This window comes from Melanerpes formicivorus, unplaced genomic scaffold, assembly GCF_026170545.1.
Source record: "Melanerpes formicivorus ecotype bairdi unplaced genomic scaffold, bMelFor1.0.p_v2 SCAF_14, whole genome shotgun sequence".
Taxonomy (NCBI): Eukaryota; Metazoa; Chordata; class Aves; order Piciformes; family Picidae; genus Melanerpes; species Melanerpes formicivorus.
Window position 1 is genome coordinate 74,164 of NW_027142366.1, and position 15,687 is coordinate 89,850.

General features: G+C 59.1%; 1 protein-coding gene and 1 long non-coding RNA gene across 2 annotated transcripts; both read right to left on the reverse strand.

The window, feature by feature from the left end:
* Window positions 1–4,585: 4,585 nt before the first annotated feature.
* LOC137445538 (uncharacterized) lies at window positions 4,586–6,769 on the reverse strand. The gene is made up of 2 exons (XR_010988420.1): window positions 6,732–6,769; window positions 4,586–5,620 (listed from the first exon to the last, which is right to left on the reverse strand). It is a non-coding gene; the product is annotated as an uncharacterized lncRNA (long non-coding RNA).
* Window positions 6,770–9,262: 2,493 nt separating this feature from the next.
* On the reverse strand, window positions 9,263–15,452 carry LOC137445517 (uncharacterized). Its single transcript, XM_068147364.1, has 4 exons — window positions 15,411–15,452; window positions 13,112–14,249; window positions 12,659–12,754; window positions 9,263–11,903 (listed from the first exon to the last, which is right to left on the reverse strand). The coding sequence occupies exons 1-4, from the start codon at window positions 15,450–15,452 to the stop codon at window positions 11,836–11,838; spliced, it is 1,344 nt and encodes a 447-aa protein (XP_068003465.1). The 3' UTR covers window positions 9,263–11,835.
* Between the last annotated feature and the right edge of the window lie 235 nt (window positions 15,453–15,687).

Consider the following 15,687-nt stretch of genomic DNA (forward strand, 5'->3'; position numbering starts at 1 on the left):
TACTGGGAAGGGTCTGGAAAAAGCCTGGGAGAAACTGGGAGGGGACTTGGAGGGAACTGGGAGTGGACTGGGAGGGAATGGGAGGGCACTGGGAAGGACTGGGCGGACTGGGAGGGGACCGGGAGGGAATGGGTGGAACTGGGATGGAGTGGGAGGGAACTGGGAGGGCCTGGGAAAGGACAAGGAAGGGGAGTGGGAAGAGATTGGCACAAACTGGGAGGGGACTGGGAGGGAACTGGGAAGGGAAAAGGAGGGCAGTGCAAAGGGACTGGGAAGGGACAGGAAGGGACTGGGACGGGACTGGGAAGGGCCTGGGACAAATTGGGAGGGGACTTGGAGGGAACTGGGAGGACCCAGGAAGGGACAGGGAGGGGAGTGGGAAGGGACAGGGACGGGAAAAGGAAGGGACAGGGAGGGGAGTGAGAGGGAGTGGGAGGGAACTGAGAAGGGAATGGGACGGGCCTGGAACTAAGTGGGAGGGGACTTGGAGGACCTGGGAGGGCACTTGGAAGGACTGGGAGGGCACCGGGAGGGAGTGGGAGGAAACTGGGAGTGCCTGGGAAGGGACTGGAAAGGGACTGGGACAAACTGGAGGGGACTGGGATGGAACTGGGAAGGGAAAAGGAAGGGACATGGAAGGGACAAGAAGGGTAGAAGGAGGGGACAAGGAGGGGACTGGGAGGGGAGTGGGAGGACAAGGAGGGTACTGAGAAGGGACAGGGACAAACTAGGAAGGGCCTGGAACGAAGTGGGAGGGGACTTGGAGGACCTGGGAGGGCACTTGGAAGGAATGGGAGGGGACCGGGAGGGAGTGGGAGGAAACTTGGAGGGCCTGGGAAGGGACTGGAAAGGGCCTGGGACAAACTGGGAGGGGACTGGGATGGAACTGGGAAGGGAAAAGGAAGGGACAGGGAGGGGACAAGGAGGGGACAAGGAGGGGAGTGAGAAGGGACTGGGAGGGGAGTGAGAAGGGACTGGGAGGGGAGTGAGAAGGGACTGGGAGGGGAGTGAGAAGGGACTGGGAGGGGAGTGAGAAGGGACTGGGAGGGGAGTGAGAAGGGACTGGGAGGGGAGTGAGAAGGGACTGGGACAAACTGGGAAGGGCCTGGAACTAAGTGGGAGGGGACTTGGAGGACCTGGGAGGGCACTTGGAAGGACTGGGAGGGGACCGGGAGGGAGTGGGAGGAAACTTGGAGGGCCTGGGAAGGGACTGGAAAGGGACTGGGAGGAAATGGGTGGACTGAGAGGGGACTGGGAGGGAACTGGGAAGGGACAGGGAAGGGGCAGGGAAGGGATTGGGAAGGGACAGGGACAAACTGGGAAGGGACTGGGAGGGAAGTGTGGGGGAACTAGAAGGGTAATGCAACGGGACTGGGAGGGGAGTGGGAGAGTCTGGGTGGAGTGGGATGGACTGGGATGGAACTGAGTAGGCACTGGGATAAACTTTGAAGGGACTGGGAAGGGCCTGGAACTAACTGGGAGGGGACTTGGAGGGAACTGGGAAGCGACTGGGACAAACTGGGAAGGGACAGGAAGGGAACTGGGAAGGGACAAGGAATGGACAGGGAGGGGACTGGGACAAACTGGGAGGGGACTGGAAGGGAACTGGGAAGTAACAAGGAATGGACAAAGAGGGGAGTGGGAAGGGACTGGGACAAACTGGGAAGGGACTGGGACACACTGGGAGCGGACTTGGACGGAAGTGGGAGGACCCGAGTGAAATGGGAGGGCACTGGGAGGGACTGGGAGGGCACTGGGAATGGACCAGGAGGGGACTGAGAGGGAATGGGAGGAACTGGGAATGACTGGGAGGGCACTGGGCGGACTGGGAGGGGACGGGGAGGGAATGGGAGGGGCTGGGATGGACAGGAATGGGGGGGGAGAGACTGGGAAGGACTGGGATGGAATGGGAGGGAACTGGGAAGGGAATGGGAAGGGACTGGGAGGGCCCGGGATGGAGTGGGATGGACTGGGATAGGACGGAGAAGGGACTGGGTGGGAATGGGATGGACTGGAAAGGACCTGGAGGGGACTGGCAAGGGACTAAGAAGAATTGGGAGGTAGTGGGAGAAATTGGGAGGGACTGGAAGGGAACTGGGAAGGGACTTGGCTGGGAATGGGAGAGTACTGCGAAGGGACTGGGATGCAGTGGGAAAGGACTGGGAATGAAACTGGGAATGGACTGGGAAGGGACTGGGACAGTGAGGGAAGGGACTTGGTAGGGATAGCAAAGCGATTGTTACAGACTGGGACAAGCTGGGAGGGACAGGGACAAACTGGGAAGGGACTGGGAAATACTGGGGGGGACTGGGAGAACACATTGCAGTACTGGGAGCCCTTGAGGGAGATCTTGGAGTTCCTGGGAGCACTGTTGTTGCTGCGAGGTCACCGAGAATGGGATCAGAGAGGTTTTACTGGCAGCACCGCGTGGGACAGGAGGTCACTCACTGCGTTCCTGGGAGCACTGGAGAGGGATTTTGCAGTTCCCGGGAGCACTGGCAGAGACTGGGAGGCGCTGGGTTCACCCTGGGATCGCTGGGCGAGTCTGGGGGCATTGGGGTCAGCCTGCAAGAGCTGGGAGAGACAGGAGAACAGCTCGTGAACTGGGAGCAGACTGCTCCCGACCGCGGCAAATCGACACCCACCCCCACCCCCCCTTCGCTGCTGCCCACCCCCTGACCCGTGGCAGAGTCCTGCAGCAGGGACAAAACAACTCCAGAGAGCAGCAGAGTCTACACTGAGATGATGCGGAGCGGAGAAAGCAGAGGGGATGAGGGTTACGCTGGCTAGGTCAGAGCCGAGGGGGCGAGGGCGGCGCCATCTTGGGAAGGGCAGGCGCCGTCACGGGGAGGGCGGCGCCATCTTGGGAAGGGCAGGCGCCGTCACGGGGAGGGCGGCGCCATCTTGGGAAGGGCAGGCGCCGTCACGGGGAGGGCGGCGCCATCTTGGGAAGGGCAGGCGCCGTCACGGGGAGGGCAGGCGCCATCTTGGGAAGGGCAGGCGCCGAAGGGAGCCGAGCCGAGCCGAGGCGCCGAAGGGAGCCGAGCCGAGCCGAGGCGCCGAAGGGAGCCGAGCCGAGCCGAGGCGCCGAAGGGAGCCGAGCCGAGCCGAGGCGCCGAAGGGAGCCGAGCCGAGCCGAGGCGCCGAAGGGAGCCGAGCCGAGCCGAGGCGCCGAAGGGAGCCGAGCCGAGCCGAGGCGCCGAAGGGAGCCGAGCCGAGCCGAGGCGCCGAAGGGAGCCGAGCCGAGCCGAGGCGCCGAAGGGAGCCGAGCCGAGCCGAGGCGCCGAAGGGAGCCGAGCCGAGCCGAGGCGCCGAAGGGAGCCGAGCCGAGCCGAGGCGCCGAAGGGAGCCGAGCCGAGCCGAGGCGCCGAAGGGAGCCGAGCCGAGCCGAGGAGCCGAAGGGAGCCGAGCCGAGCCGAGGAGCCGAAGGGAGCCGAGCCGAGCCGAGGAGCCGAAGGGAGCCGAGCCCAGCCGAGCCGCCGAAGGGAGCCGAGCCCAGCCGAGCCGCCGAAGGGAGCCGAGCCCAGCCGAGCCGCCGAAGGGAGCCGAGCCCAGCCGAGCCGCCGAAGGGAGCCGAGCCCAGCCGAGCCGCCGAAGGGAGCCGAGCCCAGCCGAGCCGCCGAAGGGAGCCGAGCCCAGCCGAGCCGCCGAAGGGAGCCGAGCCCAGCCGAGCCGCCGAAGGGAGCCGAGCCCAGCCGAGCCGCCGAAGGGAGCCGAGCCCAGCCGAGCCGCCGAAGGGAGCCGAGCCCAGCCGAGCCGCCGAAGGGAGCCGAGCCCAGCCGAGCCGCCGAAGGGAGCCGAGCCCAGCCGAGCCGCCGAAGGGAGCCGAGCCCAGCCGAGCCGCCGAAGGGAGCCGAGCCCAGCCGAGCCGCCGAAGGGAGCCGAGCCCAGCCGAGCCGCCGAAGGTTATATAAAAGGTTAATCTTTTCCCATGTTAATTCTTATTTTATACAGAACGGTTAATTTTTCCTATCAGGCTCAGCCAGCCTCTGTTCAGAGGGTTTTCCATTCACATAAAAAACAACCAATCGACAACAAAATCGATACGTTTTAAAAAGCCACTCTTTGCATATGATAGATACACACTGCACATACCCCATTTCAAAGCCTCCCTTCTTACCAATTAACACTGTAGTATAGAGGTTTTACTTCGAGCAGTGCTTTCTGGGCCAGATGTAAGCAGCTGAAGACATTTATTACATTATACAGCAAAGTCATATAGTCTAATCAGAAGGCACACGTGGCACATCTCAAATGGGCATTTTCTGCTGGCATACGTGTAATTAAGGCATACAATAGGTTGCAATAAAACTATTTTAACACATCCAACCTGTTATAAAATATGCATCTTTTTTTTTTTTAATATATATAATGCTTCTCTTAAAACGATTTTGAATACAAAGAAACAAAAATCTCATTCTATAATATCCCTATATCAAACTCTTATCCTAACACCTTAGTACCTTAGTACAATCACTAATTACTTAATACTTATAAATACTAAATACTTACTATTCATTATGCTTACAGGTAAAACAACTATTAAAAACAAAAATAAATCTCTAAAACACATCACAATCAGAAATAATGAAATAATCATTGTTGCTTTAAATCAGAACACAACTTTCACAGACTAGAGAGGTTATCAGAACGGGGGGGAGAAAGGGGGGGGGGGGGGAGGCGGCCGGCTAGCAAAGGCACCATAAGGACAAAGAGGGGGGGGCAAAAGGGGGGTGGGGAGGAAGCCACCGAATTCACACCAGCTGCCCTTCCAGGCAGCCTCCAGGTCAAATGTAGGATTCCCTGAAGGCATGGAGACTTCCATAGGAGGTAATAGCAGCAATTTTGAGCTACATTGATGTTTTTGAGCCTAAAACTCGAGGTGCTTGTAGCAGATGCCACTGTCTCTTCTCACTCCATATTGCTGGATGTCAGTGCATACAACTTACAGCAGCAGTTCCTAAAGTACACAAAAGTATCTGGCAATCAGTGTTTCTTACAGGCTTCTAGGACAGTCATCTTCTCCCAAGTCATGCTTTTTGCCTAAAGTGTCCCTTCTGTCCACAATTAAAACACATGGAAAAAACTTTTAAGAGTTAGTGGGGGGGTGTCCAGCAGCAGGGGGGGAGTGGGCTGCTGTTGCTATTGGCCAGGTGCCAGTGACTGCAGCTTCAGGGGTGCAGGTGAGCTTAGTGGCCATGGTGGGGGAGAGGGGCTGGGGGGCGTAGATGTCAAAGAAGAGCTTTGTTCTGGTGAAATGGCATTACTATTGTAACAGCTTTATAATGCTCTGCTAATTGATCTAAAGAATCTTTAATTAGTCCCTGTGTTGTAAGGGAAGATGTAACAATTTTGTTTACTTTTGTTGCCGCCATCCCTCCCCGCACCCATGTCTTTTCATTCTACATTGTTGCCCTTTTTTTTCCCTCCAAGATGTAAGTAAATGACTCTGAGTATCAAGTTATCTTCTTTTGTTCTTTGATTACCCATACGTGCTCATCAACAGGAGGCACCGACCCTCAGTTTCCCCAGTCACTTACCTCTGTCCGGGGTGACCATTTGGTGTAGTATTGATGTTTTAATTACTTCGAGCAGTGCTTTCTGGACCAGATGTAAGCAGCTGAAGACATTTATTACATTATACAGCAAAGTTATATAGTCTAATCAGAAGGCACACGTGGCACATCTCAGTTGGGCATTTTCTACTGGCATACGTGTAATTAAGGCATACAGTAGGTCGTAACAACAAAACTATTTTAACACGTCCAACCAAACTCTGCCCAGTTTCTCTCCTTCGGTTCCAAAGTGTTTACATTACTCTCAGAGTCAAAGGCAAAACATAGCTTTCTCTGACTCGAGCAAAGGCAAATCTTCCCCATAGTCTTCCAAAGCTATCCCAAAACATCTTCCCACATCATACTATTCTTCTACATCCACTTAAACAGGAGAGCTTCTGGAATGTAAAAGCAAATTCTAGGGAGAGCAAAACAGGGTTTCAAAGCATAAATACAACATGTATCACATAAAAACAGTAGACCTTCCTTTTTGTCTGTCACGGGAGGGGGGGTTGCCCTTCTTTGTTTCTTTGGGGTTTTTTTCTTTTTGTTTCTTAGTTTTCAATACAAATGGAAAAACCTTCAAAGAGGGCCGCACTCAGCTGCTCCCCACACACAGGGGCAAGAGAAGCCCCTAACTGGTCAGTGTTGCCACCCCTCTTAAGGGGATCGGTTGGCACCTAAGGTGCACCTGGGGGTATCAAAGGGGAATTTGGGGGCACATAGAGGAATCAGGAGGGCCTCTGGAGAGTCTCCCAAATGATTAGTTGGATATTTAGGGTTATTTGGACCCCCGCCACAAAGGCCACTACTGCAAAGCTTTCCCCCCACCACCACAACTAACCCTAACCATCCGACTAAAATACCCACAGGAGACCTTCCATTGGTCCCCACATGCCTCTATATTCCCCTTGACTTCCCATTCAAATTAAGAAACTAAAAATAAAACCAGTGATGTTTCTTTTGTGTGTCTTGTGGGGTTTTTTAGTTTGCAAATAAGAGTAATTTCAAAGCCTTTTTGCATCCACATTACTACTGTTCTGCAATCTCTCGATTAAGAGCACAGCTTTTTCTCTGCTGGAATACCTCACACTAACACATTTTTTTCATGGTTTTCATCCCCTCTGAGAGCATTCAGGCAGCTTTTTTGGGCAGCATCCCCCGCCCCTCACTCACCTGCTCCTCTCCTGCATCATGACCCACCCCCATGTGGTATCATGGAAGGAAAGAGAGACAGCTGAGGGGCTGCCCCGCTTTTTATCGCGCTGGGGGAGGCGGCGCCGCGCTGGGGGAGGCGGCGCCGCGCTGGGGGAGGCGGCGCCGCGCTGGGGGAGGCGGCGCCGCGCTGGGGGAGGCGGCGCCGCGCTGGGGGAGGCGGCGCCGCGCTGGGGGAGGCGGCGCCGCGCTGGGGGAGGCGGCGCCGCGCTGGGGGAGGCGGCGCCGCGCTGGGGGAGGCGGCGCCGCGCTGGGGGAGGCGGCGCCGCGCTGGGGGAGGCGGCGCCGCGCTGGGGGAGGCGGCGCCGCGCTGGGGGAGGCGGCGCCGCGCTGGGGGAGGCGGCGCCGCGCTGGGGGAGGCGGCGCCGCGCTGGGGGAGGCGGCGCCGCGCTGGGGGAGGCGGCGCCGCGCTGGGGGAGGCGGCGCCGCGCTGGGGGAGGCGGCGCCGCGCTGGGGGAGGCGGCGCCGCGCTGGGGGAGGCGGCGCCGCGCTGGGGGAGGCGGCGCCGCGCTGGGGGAGGCGGCGCCGCGCTGGGGGAGGCGGCGCCGCGCTGGGGGAGGCGGCGCCGCGCTGGGGGAGGCGGCGCCGCGCTGGGGGAGGCGGTGCCGCGCTGGGGGAGGCGGCGCCGCGCTGGGGGAGGCGGCGCCGCGCTGGGGGAGGCGGCGCCGCGCTGGGGGAGGCGGCGCCGCGCTGGGGGAGGCGGCGCCGCGCTGGGGGAGGCGGCGCCGCGCTGGGGGAGGCGGCGCCGCGCTGGGGGAGGCGGCGCCGCGCTGGGGGAGGCGGCGCCGCGCTGGGGGAGGCGGCGCCGCGCTGGGGGAGGCGGTGCCGCGCTGGGGGAGGCGGCGCCGCGCTGGGGGAGGCGGCGCCTGCTTTGTCACCTCACGCTCAGCTTTCCATGGGTTTTATTCCCCTCCAAGACAACACGTTGAGTTCTGAGCAGCTGAGGAGCCCTGGGGAACACCTGTACAGAAATGTTCCTCCAAGAGCTGTCAGAAAAACGTTCGTTCCGCCAGCAGGCAGCTCTGGCTTCAGAGCAAAAGCCTTCTGTGATCATTCTGTTTAGCTCAGCACCAGCTGCAGCCGTCAGTATTACCAAACTACACAGTAATGGCCTCCTCCCGGTGCCCTCCCGGTCCCAACAGTTTCCTCCCACCAAAGGACTGGCAGAGAACTGGAAGCGACTGGGAAGAAACTGGGAGGGACTGGGAGGGCACGAGGTGGAATCTGGGAGGGAAGGAGGAGGAAACTGTCAGAGACTGAAAGAAAACTGGGAGGAAACTGGTAGAGACTAAGAGGTAGTGGAGGCTCAAGTGGGAGGCACTGGGGAGAACTGTGAGAGAGCTCCGAAGGAACTGGAAGGGACTGGGAACAACTGGGAAAAAAAGTCCCAAAGAGGACCCTAAATGGGCCCAAATGGCCCCAAAGTAAACAGAGCCCAAACTGGGGTGATCTGGACCAATGGAGCCAGTGGAAGCACTTCCCACCTAAACTGTACTGACCAAAGAGAGCGCGGCTCTGCTTTCCCACTCCGGGAAATCTGCCACGCTGCAAGATGAGAAGGAGACTGGGAGGGATTGAGAGGAACTGGGAAAGGACTAGGAGAGACTGGGAGGGGACTGGGAGTGACTGGGATGGGACTGGGAGGAGACTGGGAGAGGATTGGGAGGGATGGGGATGGGGACAGGACTGAGAAGGGACTGGGAGAGACTGGGAAGGGACTGGAAGGAGATTGGGAAGGACCGGGAGAGGAATGGGAGGGACTGTGAGGAATTCCAAAGGGAATGGGAGGGAATGGGAAGGAAACGGGAGGAACTGGGATGGAAGTTGGAAGGACTAGGGGTGACTGAGAAGGACTGGGAAAGAACTGGGAGGGACTGGGATACCACTGGGACCCTCACAAGTCTATGGCACCAGATGGGATCCATCCCAGGGCAGAGAGCTCTGGCAGATGAGCTCCAAGCCACTGTCCAACATTTGCCACCAGTCCTGCATGACCACAGAGGTCCCAGGTGGCTGGAAGCTGCCAGTGTGATGCCATTCACGAGAAGGGCTGGAGGGAAGAACCTGGGAACTCCAGGCCTGTAAGCCTGACCTCAGTGCCTGGCAAGACTATGGAGCAGATCGTCCTGGGGGCAATCACAGCAAACCTGCAGGATGGGCAAGGGCTCAGGCCCAGCCAGCAAAGATTTGGTGGGAGGGGCAGGTCCTGCCTCACCAACCTGATCTCCTTCTATGCCCAGGTGACTGCCTGGTAGGTGTTGGGAAGGCTGTGGATGTAGTCTGCCCGGACTTCAGCAAGGCCTTTGACACTGTCTGCCACAACAACCACCTGGCTGAGCTGACAGCCCACATCCTGGACAGGAGCACTCTGTGCTGGGTTAGGAACTGGCTGGAGTCCTGGGCCCAGAGAGTGGTGGTGAATGGTGCCACATGCAGCTGGCAGCCGGGCACTAGTGGTGTCCCCCACGGATCAGTGCTGGGTCCCATCCTGTTCAATATCTTTATTGATGATCTGGATGAGGGGATCGAGTCCATCATCAATAACTTTGCAGATGACACCAAGCTGGGGGCAGGAGTTGATCTGCTGGAAGGTAGGAGAGCTCAGCAGAGGGACCCTGACAGGCTGGACAGATGGGCAGAGTTTGGAAAGCATGCATGGACTCCCTGGTTGGTAAAGCAGGAATTGTTTAGTGGTACAGAACAAGCAGTGTATGTAGGAAAAATCAAGCAGGCTAAGCAATTCCCTGGCATTCTTGCACCACTGCTGCTAATTGAGTTTTCTCCTTTGATATGCAGCTCTCCATTATTATCTTCATCCCATATCAGGTTGAGCTTCTCCAGCACGGAGGCGAGCGTCCTTCTGTCTCGCGCTTCAGGCTGTTTACTGCAGTCAGCTCTTCTTTATCATCAGACCATTCTTCCGTCGTCAGCAGCCTGTTGTTCTTTCCTGTCCTGAAACCTTCCATACATACTTTCTGCTTTCCTCCAGGCAGAGTCCAAGGGCATGATATTGAACACATGCAAGTGCCAGGTTCTACACATTACCACAACAACCCCAGGCATTGCTACAGGCTGGGGTCAGACTAGCTGGAGAGGAACCAGGCAGAAAGGGACCTGAGGGTGCTGGTTGACACCAGCTGAACATGAGCCAGCAGTGTGCCCAGGTGGCCAAGAAGGCCAAATACATCCTGGCCTGCATCAGGAACAGTGTGGCCAGCAGGAGCAGGGAGGTCATTCTACCCTGTGCTCAGCACTGGTCAGGCCACACCTTGAGTTCTGGGTCCAGTTCCTGGGCCCCTCAGTTTAGGAAAGATGTTGAGATGCTGGAAGGTGTCCAGAGAAGGGCAACAAAGCTGGGGAGGGGTCTGGAGCATAGCCCTGTGAGGCAAGGCTGAGGGAGCTGGGGTTGCTTAGCCTGGAGAAGAGGAGGCTCAGGGGAGACCTTCTTGCTCTCTACAACTACCTGAGGGCAGATTGTAGCCAGGTAGGGTTTGGTCTGTTCACCCAGGCACCCAGTACCAGAACAAGAGGACACAGTCTCAGGCTGTGCCAGGGAAGGTTTAAGCTAGAGGTGAGGACAAAGTTCATCCCAGAAAGAGGAACTGGCCATTGGAATGTGCTGCCCAGGGAGGTGGTGGAGTCCCCATCCCTGGAGGTGTTCCAAAAAAGAACTGGATGTGGCACCTGGAGCCATGGTTTAATTGTGAGGAGGGGATAGGGATGCAGACATAGGAGGGAATTGATGAGATCTGAGGTCTCTTCAAACCTGGTTGATTATGTGAGACTGGGAGGTACTAGGAGGAACTGGGGGTTACTGGGAAGTACTAGAAGGTACTGGGAGGCTGTGGAAGGACTCTGGGGGTGGAGAGTTACTGGGGGGGAGTGAGGGGGCACTGGAGAACTATAAGGGTTAACTGGGAGGTACTGGGAAGGGCTCTGAATGGCACTGGGAAAAACTCAGAGACTGTGGAGAGACTTTGGGGCAGTCTGCAGGGGGTGAAGGGGTCACTGGGGGTTATGGGGAGATACTCACAGTGCTCCCAGTGCTCTCCCAGTTGTCTCCCAGTTCCTCCCAGTGCTCCCAGTTAGGTTCCTGATCCTTCCAGTTGTATCCCAGGGCTCCAGAACTGACTCCAGGTGCTGCAGGTATGGCTCCCAGTCCCTCCCAGTCCCTCCCAGTGCCTCTCAGCCCCTGCCAGCCTCCTCCCAGACTGGGAAAGGACTGGGAGGCACTGGGAGGGGCTCAGGACAGTAGTGGGAAGGACTGGGAGACTGTGGAAGGACTCTGGGGGGGAATTGGGGATGCTCAGTGGGGTACAGAGGGTCACTGGGAGGCTGTGGAAGGACTTCCTCGGTGGAACTGGGAGGGCTCAGGGGGGCACTGGGGGTTACTGGAAGGTACTGGGAGGTAGTGGGGAGTACTGGGAGGCTGTGAAAGGACTCTGGGAGGGGAGGGTTACTGTGGGGGGAGTGAGGGGGCACTGGGGAAGTCTAAGGGTTAACTGGGAGGTACTGGGAAGGGCTCTGAATGGCACTGGGAAGAACTCAGACTGTGGAAAGACTTTGGGGCGGTCTGGAGGGGCTCAGGGGGGCACTGGGGGTCATGGGGAGATACTCCCAGTGCTCTCCCAGTTGTCTCCCAGTTCCTCCCAGGGACCCCTAGTGCTCCCAGTTGGGTTCCCGCTGCTTCCAGTTGTGTCCCAGGGCTCCAGCAATGCCTCCAGCTGGTCCAGGCATGTCTCCCAGTGCCTCCTGGTCCCTACTGGTCTCCTCCCATACTGGGATAGGACTAGAAGGGATTGGGAGGTACTGGGAGGGACAGGAATAAACAGGGAGGGACTGGAAGGGAGTGGGACAGTGTGGGAGGGGACGTGGAGGGACAGGGAGGGGACATAGTGGGAATGGACTGGGAGGGACTGGCAGGGACTGGGAGGGGACTTTCACAGCTGTCTCCCACTTTTGTCCCAGTTGGGTTCCTGCTGCTTCCAGTTGTCTCCCAGGGCTCCAGGTCTGACTCCAGGTGCTGCAGGTATGGCTCCCAGACTCTCCCAGAAACTTCCAGCCCCTACCAGTCTCCTCCCAGACTGGGAAAGGTGTAGGAGAAAATGGGATGGACTGGGAGGCTGTAAAGGGCTGTGGGAGGGAAATGGGGGGCTGAGGGGGGTACTGGGAATTCCTGGGTCACGCTCCCAGTGCTCCCAGTTGTTTCCCAGTTGTCTCCCAGTGGGGATGCTACTGCTTCCAATTGTCCACCAGGGCTCTTGCCAGGTAGTGCAGGTAGAACTGGGAGGGGACTGGAAAGGGATGGGGAAGGGACTGGTTGGGGACTGTGAAGGGACTGGGATGGAATGGGAGGAACTGGGAGGGGCTGGGATGGACTAGGGGGGCACTGGGAAGAGACTGGGATGGGAGTGGGGAAGGACAGGGAGGAACTGGGTGTACTGGGATGGGAATGGGAGGGAACTGGGAGAGACTGGGAAGGACTGGGAGTGCACTGTGACGGGACTGGGAGGGGAGTGGGGAGCCAGTGGGAGGGGATTGCGAGGGAACTAAGAAGGGAATGGGAAGGGAAAAGAGTTGGAAGGGACTGGGATAGAGTGGGATGGATCAGGGAGGGAATTGGAAAGGGCTCAGGACAGTACTGTGAAGGACAGGGAGGCTGTTAAGGGCTCTGGGGGGGCACTGGGAGGTACTGGGAGGCTGTGAAAAGATCTGGGGGGGGAGGGTTACTGGGGGGAGTGAGGGGGCGCTGGAGAACTATAAGGGTTAACTGGGAGGTACTGGGAAGGGCTCTGAATGGCACTGGGAAGAACTCAGAGACTGTGGAATGACTCTGGAGGGGGTCTGGAGGAGCTCGGGGGCACTGGGGGTCATGAGGAGATACTCACAGTGCTCCCAGTGCTCTCCCAGTTCCTCCCAGTGCTCCCAGTTGAGTTCCTGCTGCTTCCAGTTGTCTCCCAGGGCTCCAGAACTGACTCCAGGTGCTGCAGGTATGGCTCCCAGTCCTTCCCAGTGCCTCTCAGCCCCTGCCAGCTTCCTCCCAGACTGGGAAAGGACTGGGAGGCACTGGGAGGGTCTCAGGACAGTACTGGGAAGGACTGGGAGGCTGTGGAAGGTCTCTGGAAGGGAGTTGGGGGGGCACTGGGAGGCTGTGGAAGGATCTGGGGCAGGGAGGGTTACTGGGGGAGAGTGAGGGGGCACTGGGAAAATTCTAAGGGTCAACTGGGAGGTACTGGGAAGGGCTCTGAATGGCACTGGGAAGAACTCAGAGACTCTGGAAAGACTTTGGGGAGGTCTGGAGGGGCTGAGGGGGGCACTGGGGGTTATGTGGAGATACTCACAGTGCTCACAGTGCTCTCCCAGTTGTTCCCAGTGCTCCCAGTTGAGTTCCTGCTGCTTCCAGTTGTCTCCCAGGGCTCCAGCAATGCCTCCAGCTGGTCCAGGTATGTCTCCCAGTGCCTCCTGGTCCCTACTGGTCTCCTCCCATACTGGGATAGGATTAGAAGGGATTGGGAGGTACTGGGAGGGACAGGAATAAACAGGGAGGGACTGGGAGGGGACTGGGAAGGGAGTGGGACAGTATGGTAGGGGACTTGGAGGGACAGGGAGGGGACATAGTGGGAATGGACTGGGAGGGACTGGCAGGGACTGGGATGGAGTGGGATGGGACAGTAAGGGGATTGGGAAGGGACAGGGAAGGGACAGGGAGGGGATTGGGATGGGACTGAGTGAACTGGGAAGGGAATGAAAGGGACTGGGATGGACTGTTAGGGGCTTGGGTGGACTGGGATTGACAGGGAGGGCAGTGGTAGGGAATGGGAGGGATGGGAGGGGACTGGGAAGGAACTGGGAAGGGCCTGGGTCAAACTGGAAGGGGACTTGGAGGGAACTGGGAGGACCTGAGTGAAATTGGAGGGGACTGGGAGGGAGTGGGAGGAAACTGGGAGGGAATTGGTAGGGAACAGTGAAGGGACTAGGAGGGCACTGGAAGGGTAATGGAAAGGGAGTGGGAAAGGACAGGGAGGAACTGGGTGTAGTGGAATGGGAATGGGAGGGAACTGGGAGAGAATGGGAAGGACTGGGAGTGCACTGCGATGGGACTGGCTGGCCACGCCCCCTCCCAAATAAGGGAGGGAGAGTGAAACGGAGGAGGGCGGCTGGCCACACCCACAAAGGGAGGGCAGTGAAGAAGCGAGGTGGGGGGCTGGCCACGCCCCCCCCCAAATAAGGGAGGGAGGGAGTGAAGTGGAGGCGGGTGGCTGGCCATGCCCCCTCCCCCCACCAAGCTAAAAGGGGGAGGGAGCTTCTGGCGCGGTGCGGCCAATAGGAGGGAGGGGAAAGCGCAAAGGCGGGAAAGGGGTTAGGGGTGGGCGGCAAAAGGGGAGGGGAGGGCGGGAAAGGAATAAGGAAGGGGAAGGGAGGGGAGAGGAAGAGAGGGGGGACCAGTATGTACCAGTATGTACCAGTATGGAGCCAGGGCTAGACCAGTCTGGACCGGTTTGGACCAGTCTGGACTGGTTTGGACCAGTTTGGACCAGTCTGGACCAGTTTGGACCAGTCTGCACCAGTCTGGACCGTTTTGGACCAGTTTGGAAGAGTATGGATCAGTTTGGACCAGTGTAGACTGGTTTGGACCGGTTTGGACCAGTCTGGAGTGTTTTGGACCGGTGTGGACCAGTCTGGACCAGTTTCAAGCGGTTTTGACCGGTCCGGACCGGTTTGGACCGGTTTGGACCGGTCCAGACCGGCTTGGACCGGCTTGGACCGGTCTGGACCGGCTTGGACCGGTCTGGACCGGTCTGGACCGGCTTGGACCGGCTTGGACCGGTTTGGACCGGCTTGGACCGGTCTGGACCGGCTTGGACCGGCTTGGACCGGTCTGGACCGGCTTGGACCGGTTTGGACCGGTCTGGACCGGTTTGGACCGGTCTGGACCGGCTTGGACCGGTTTGGACCGGTTTGGACCGGTCTGGACCGGCTTGGACCGGTTTGGACCGGTCTGGACCAGCTTGGACCGGTCTGGACCGGTTTGGACCGGTTAGGACCGGTTTGGACCGGTCTGGACCGGTCTGGACCGGCTTGGACCGCTTTGGACCGGTTTGGACCGGTCTGGACCGGCTTGGACCGGCTTGGACCGGTTTGGACCGGTCTGGACCGGCTTGGACCGGTTTGGACCGGTTTGGACCGGTCTGGACCGGCTTGGACTGGCTTGGACCGGTTTGGACCGGTCTGGACCAGCTTGGACCGGTCTGGACCAGCTTGGACCGGTCTGGACCGGTTTGGACCGGTTTGGACCGGTCTGGACCGGTCTGGACCGGCTTGGACCGGTTTGGACCGGTCTGGACCGGTCTGGACCGGCTTGGACCGGTTTGGACCGGTCTGGACTGGCTTGGACCGGTCTGGACCGGTTTGGACCAGTCTGGACGAGTCTGGACCAGTATCGAGCTTGGGTGGCCACTAATGAGCTACGGTGGCCACTAATGACCCCCCCCCAGCCTCTCCCTCCCTCCCCTCCTCCTCCTCTCCCCTCCCGTTATCCCTTTCCCGCGCTCCCCGTGGCCCACGTGGCGCAGCCGGCCCCACTCCACTCTCTGACATCACCGCGCGGGGCAGCCCTGGTGCCCTCCTCCCCCCTCCCACCTGGGCGCTCCGCCCCCTTGCTCTGACGTAATCAGCAGCCATCGCCTCTCTGCCCCAGCTGCTCAGGCCACGCCCCCCGTGACATAGTCTGCGCTATTCCCCGCCCCCCCATAGCCATCCTGCTGCCCTCCTCCAGCCCCGCCCCCTCCTATAGCCATCCAATTGTCGCCCTCCAGCCCCGCCTCCAGTCCTCCAGTCCCACCTCCTGCAACCTCCCTCAGCCCTTTCCCCGCCCCCTCCATAGCCATCCTATTTCACTCAAACCCCGCCCCCTTGT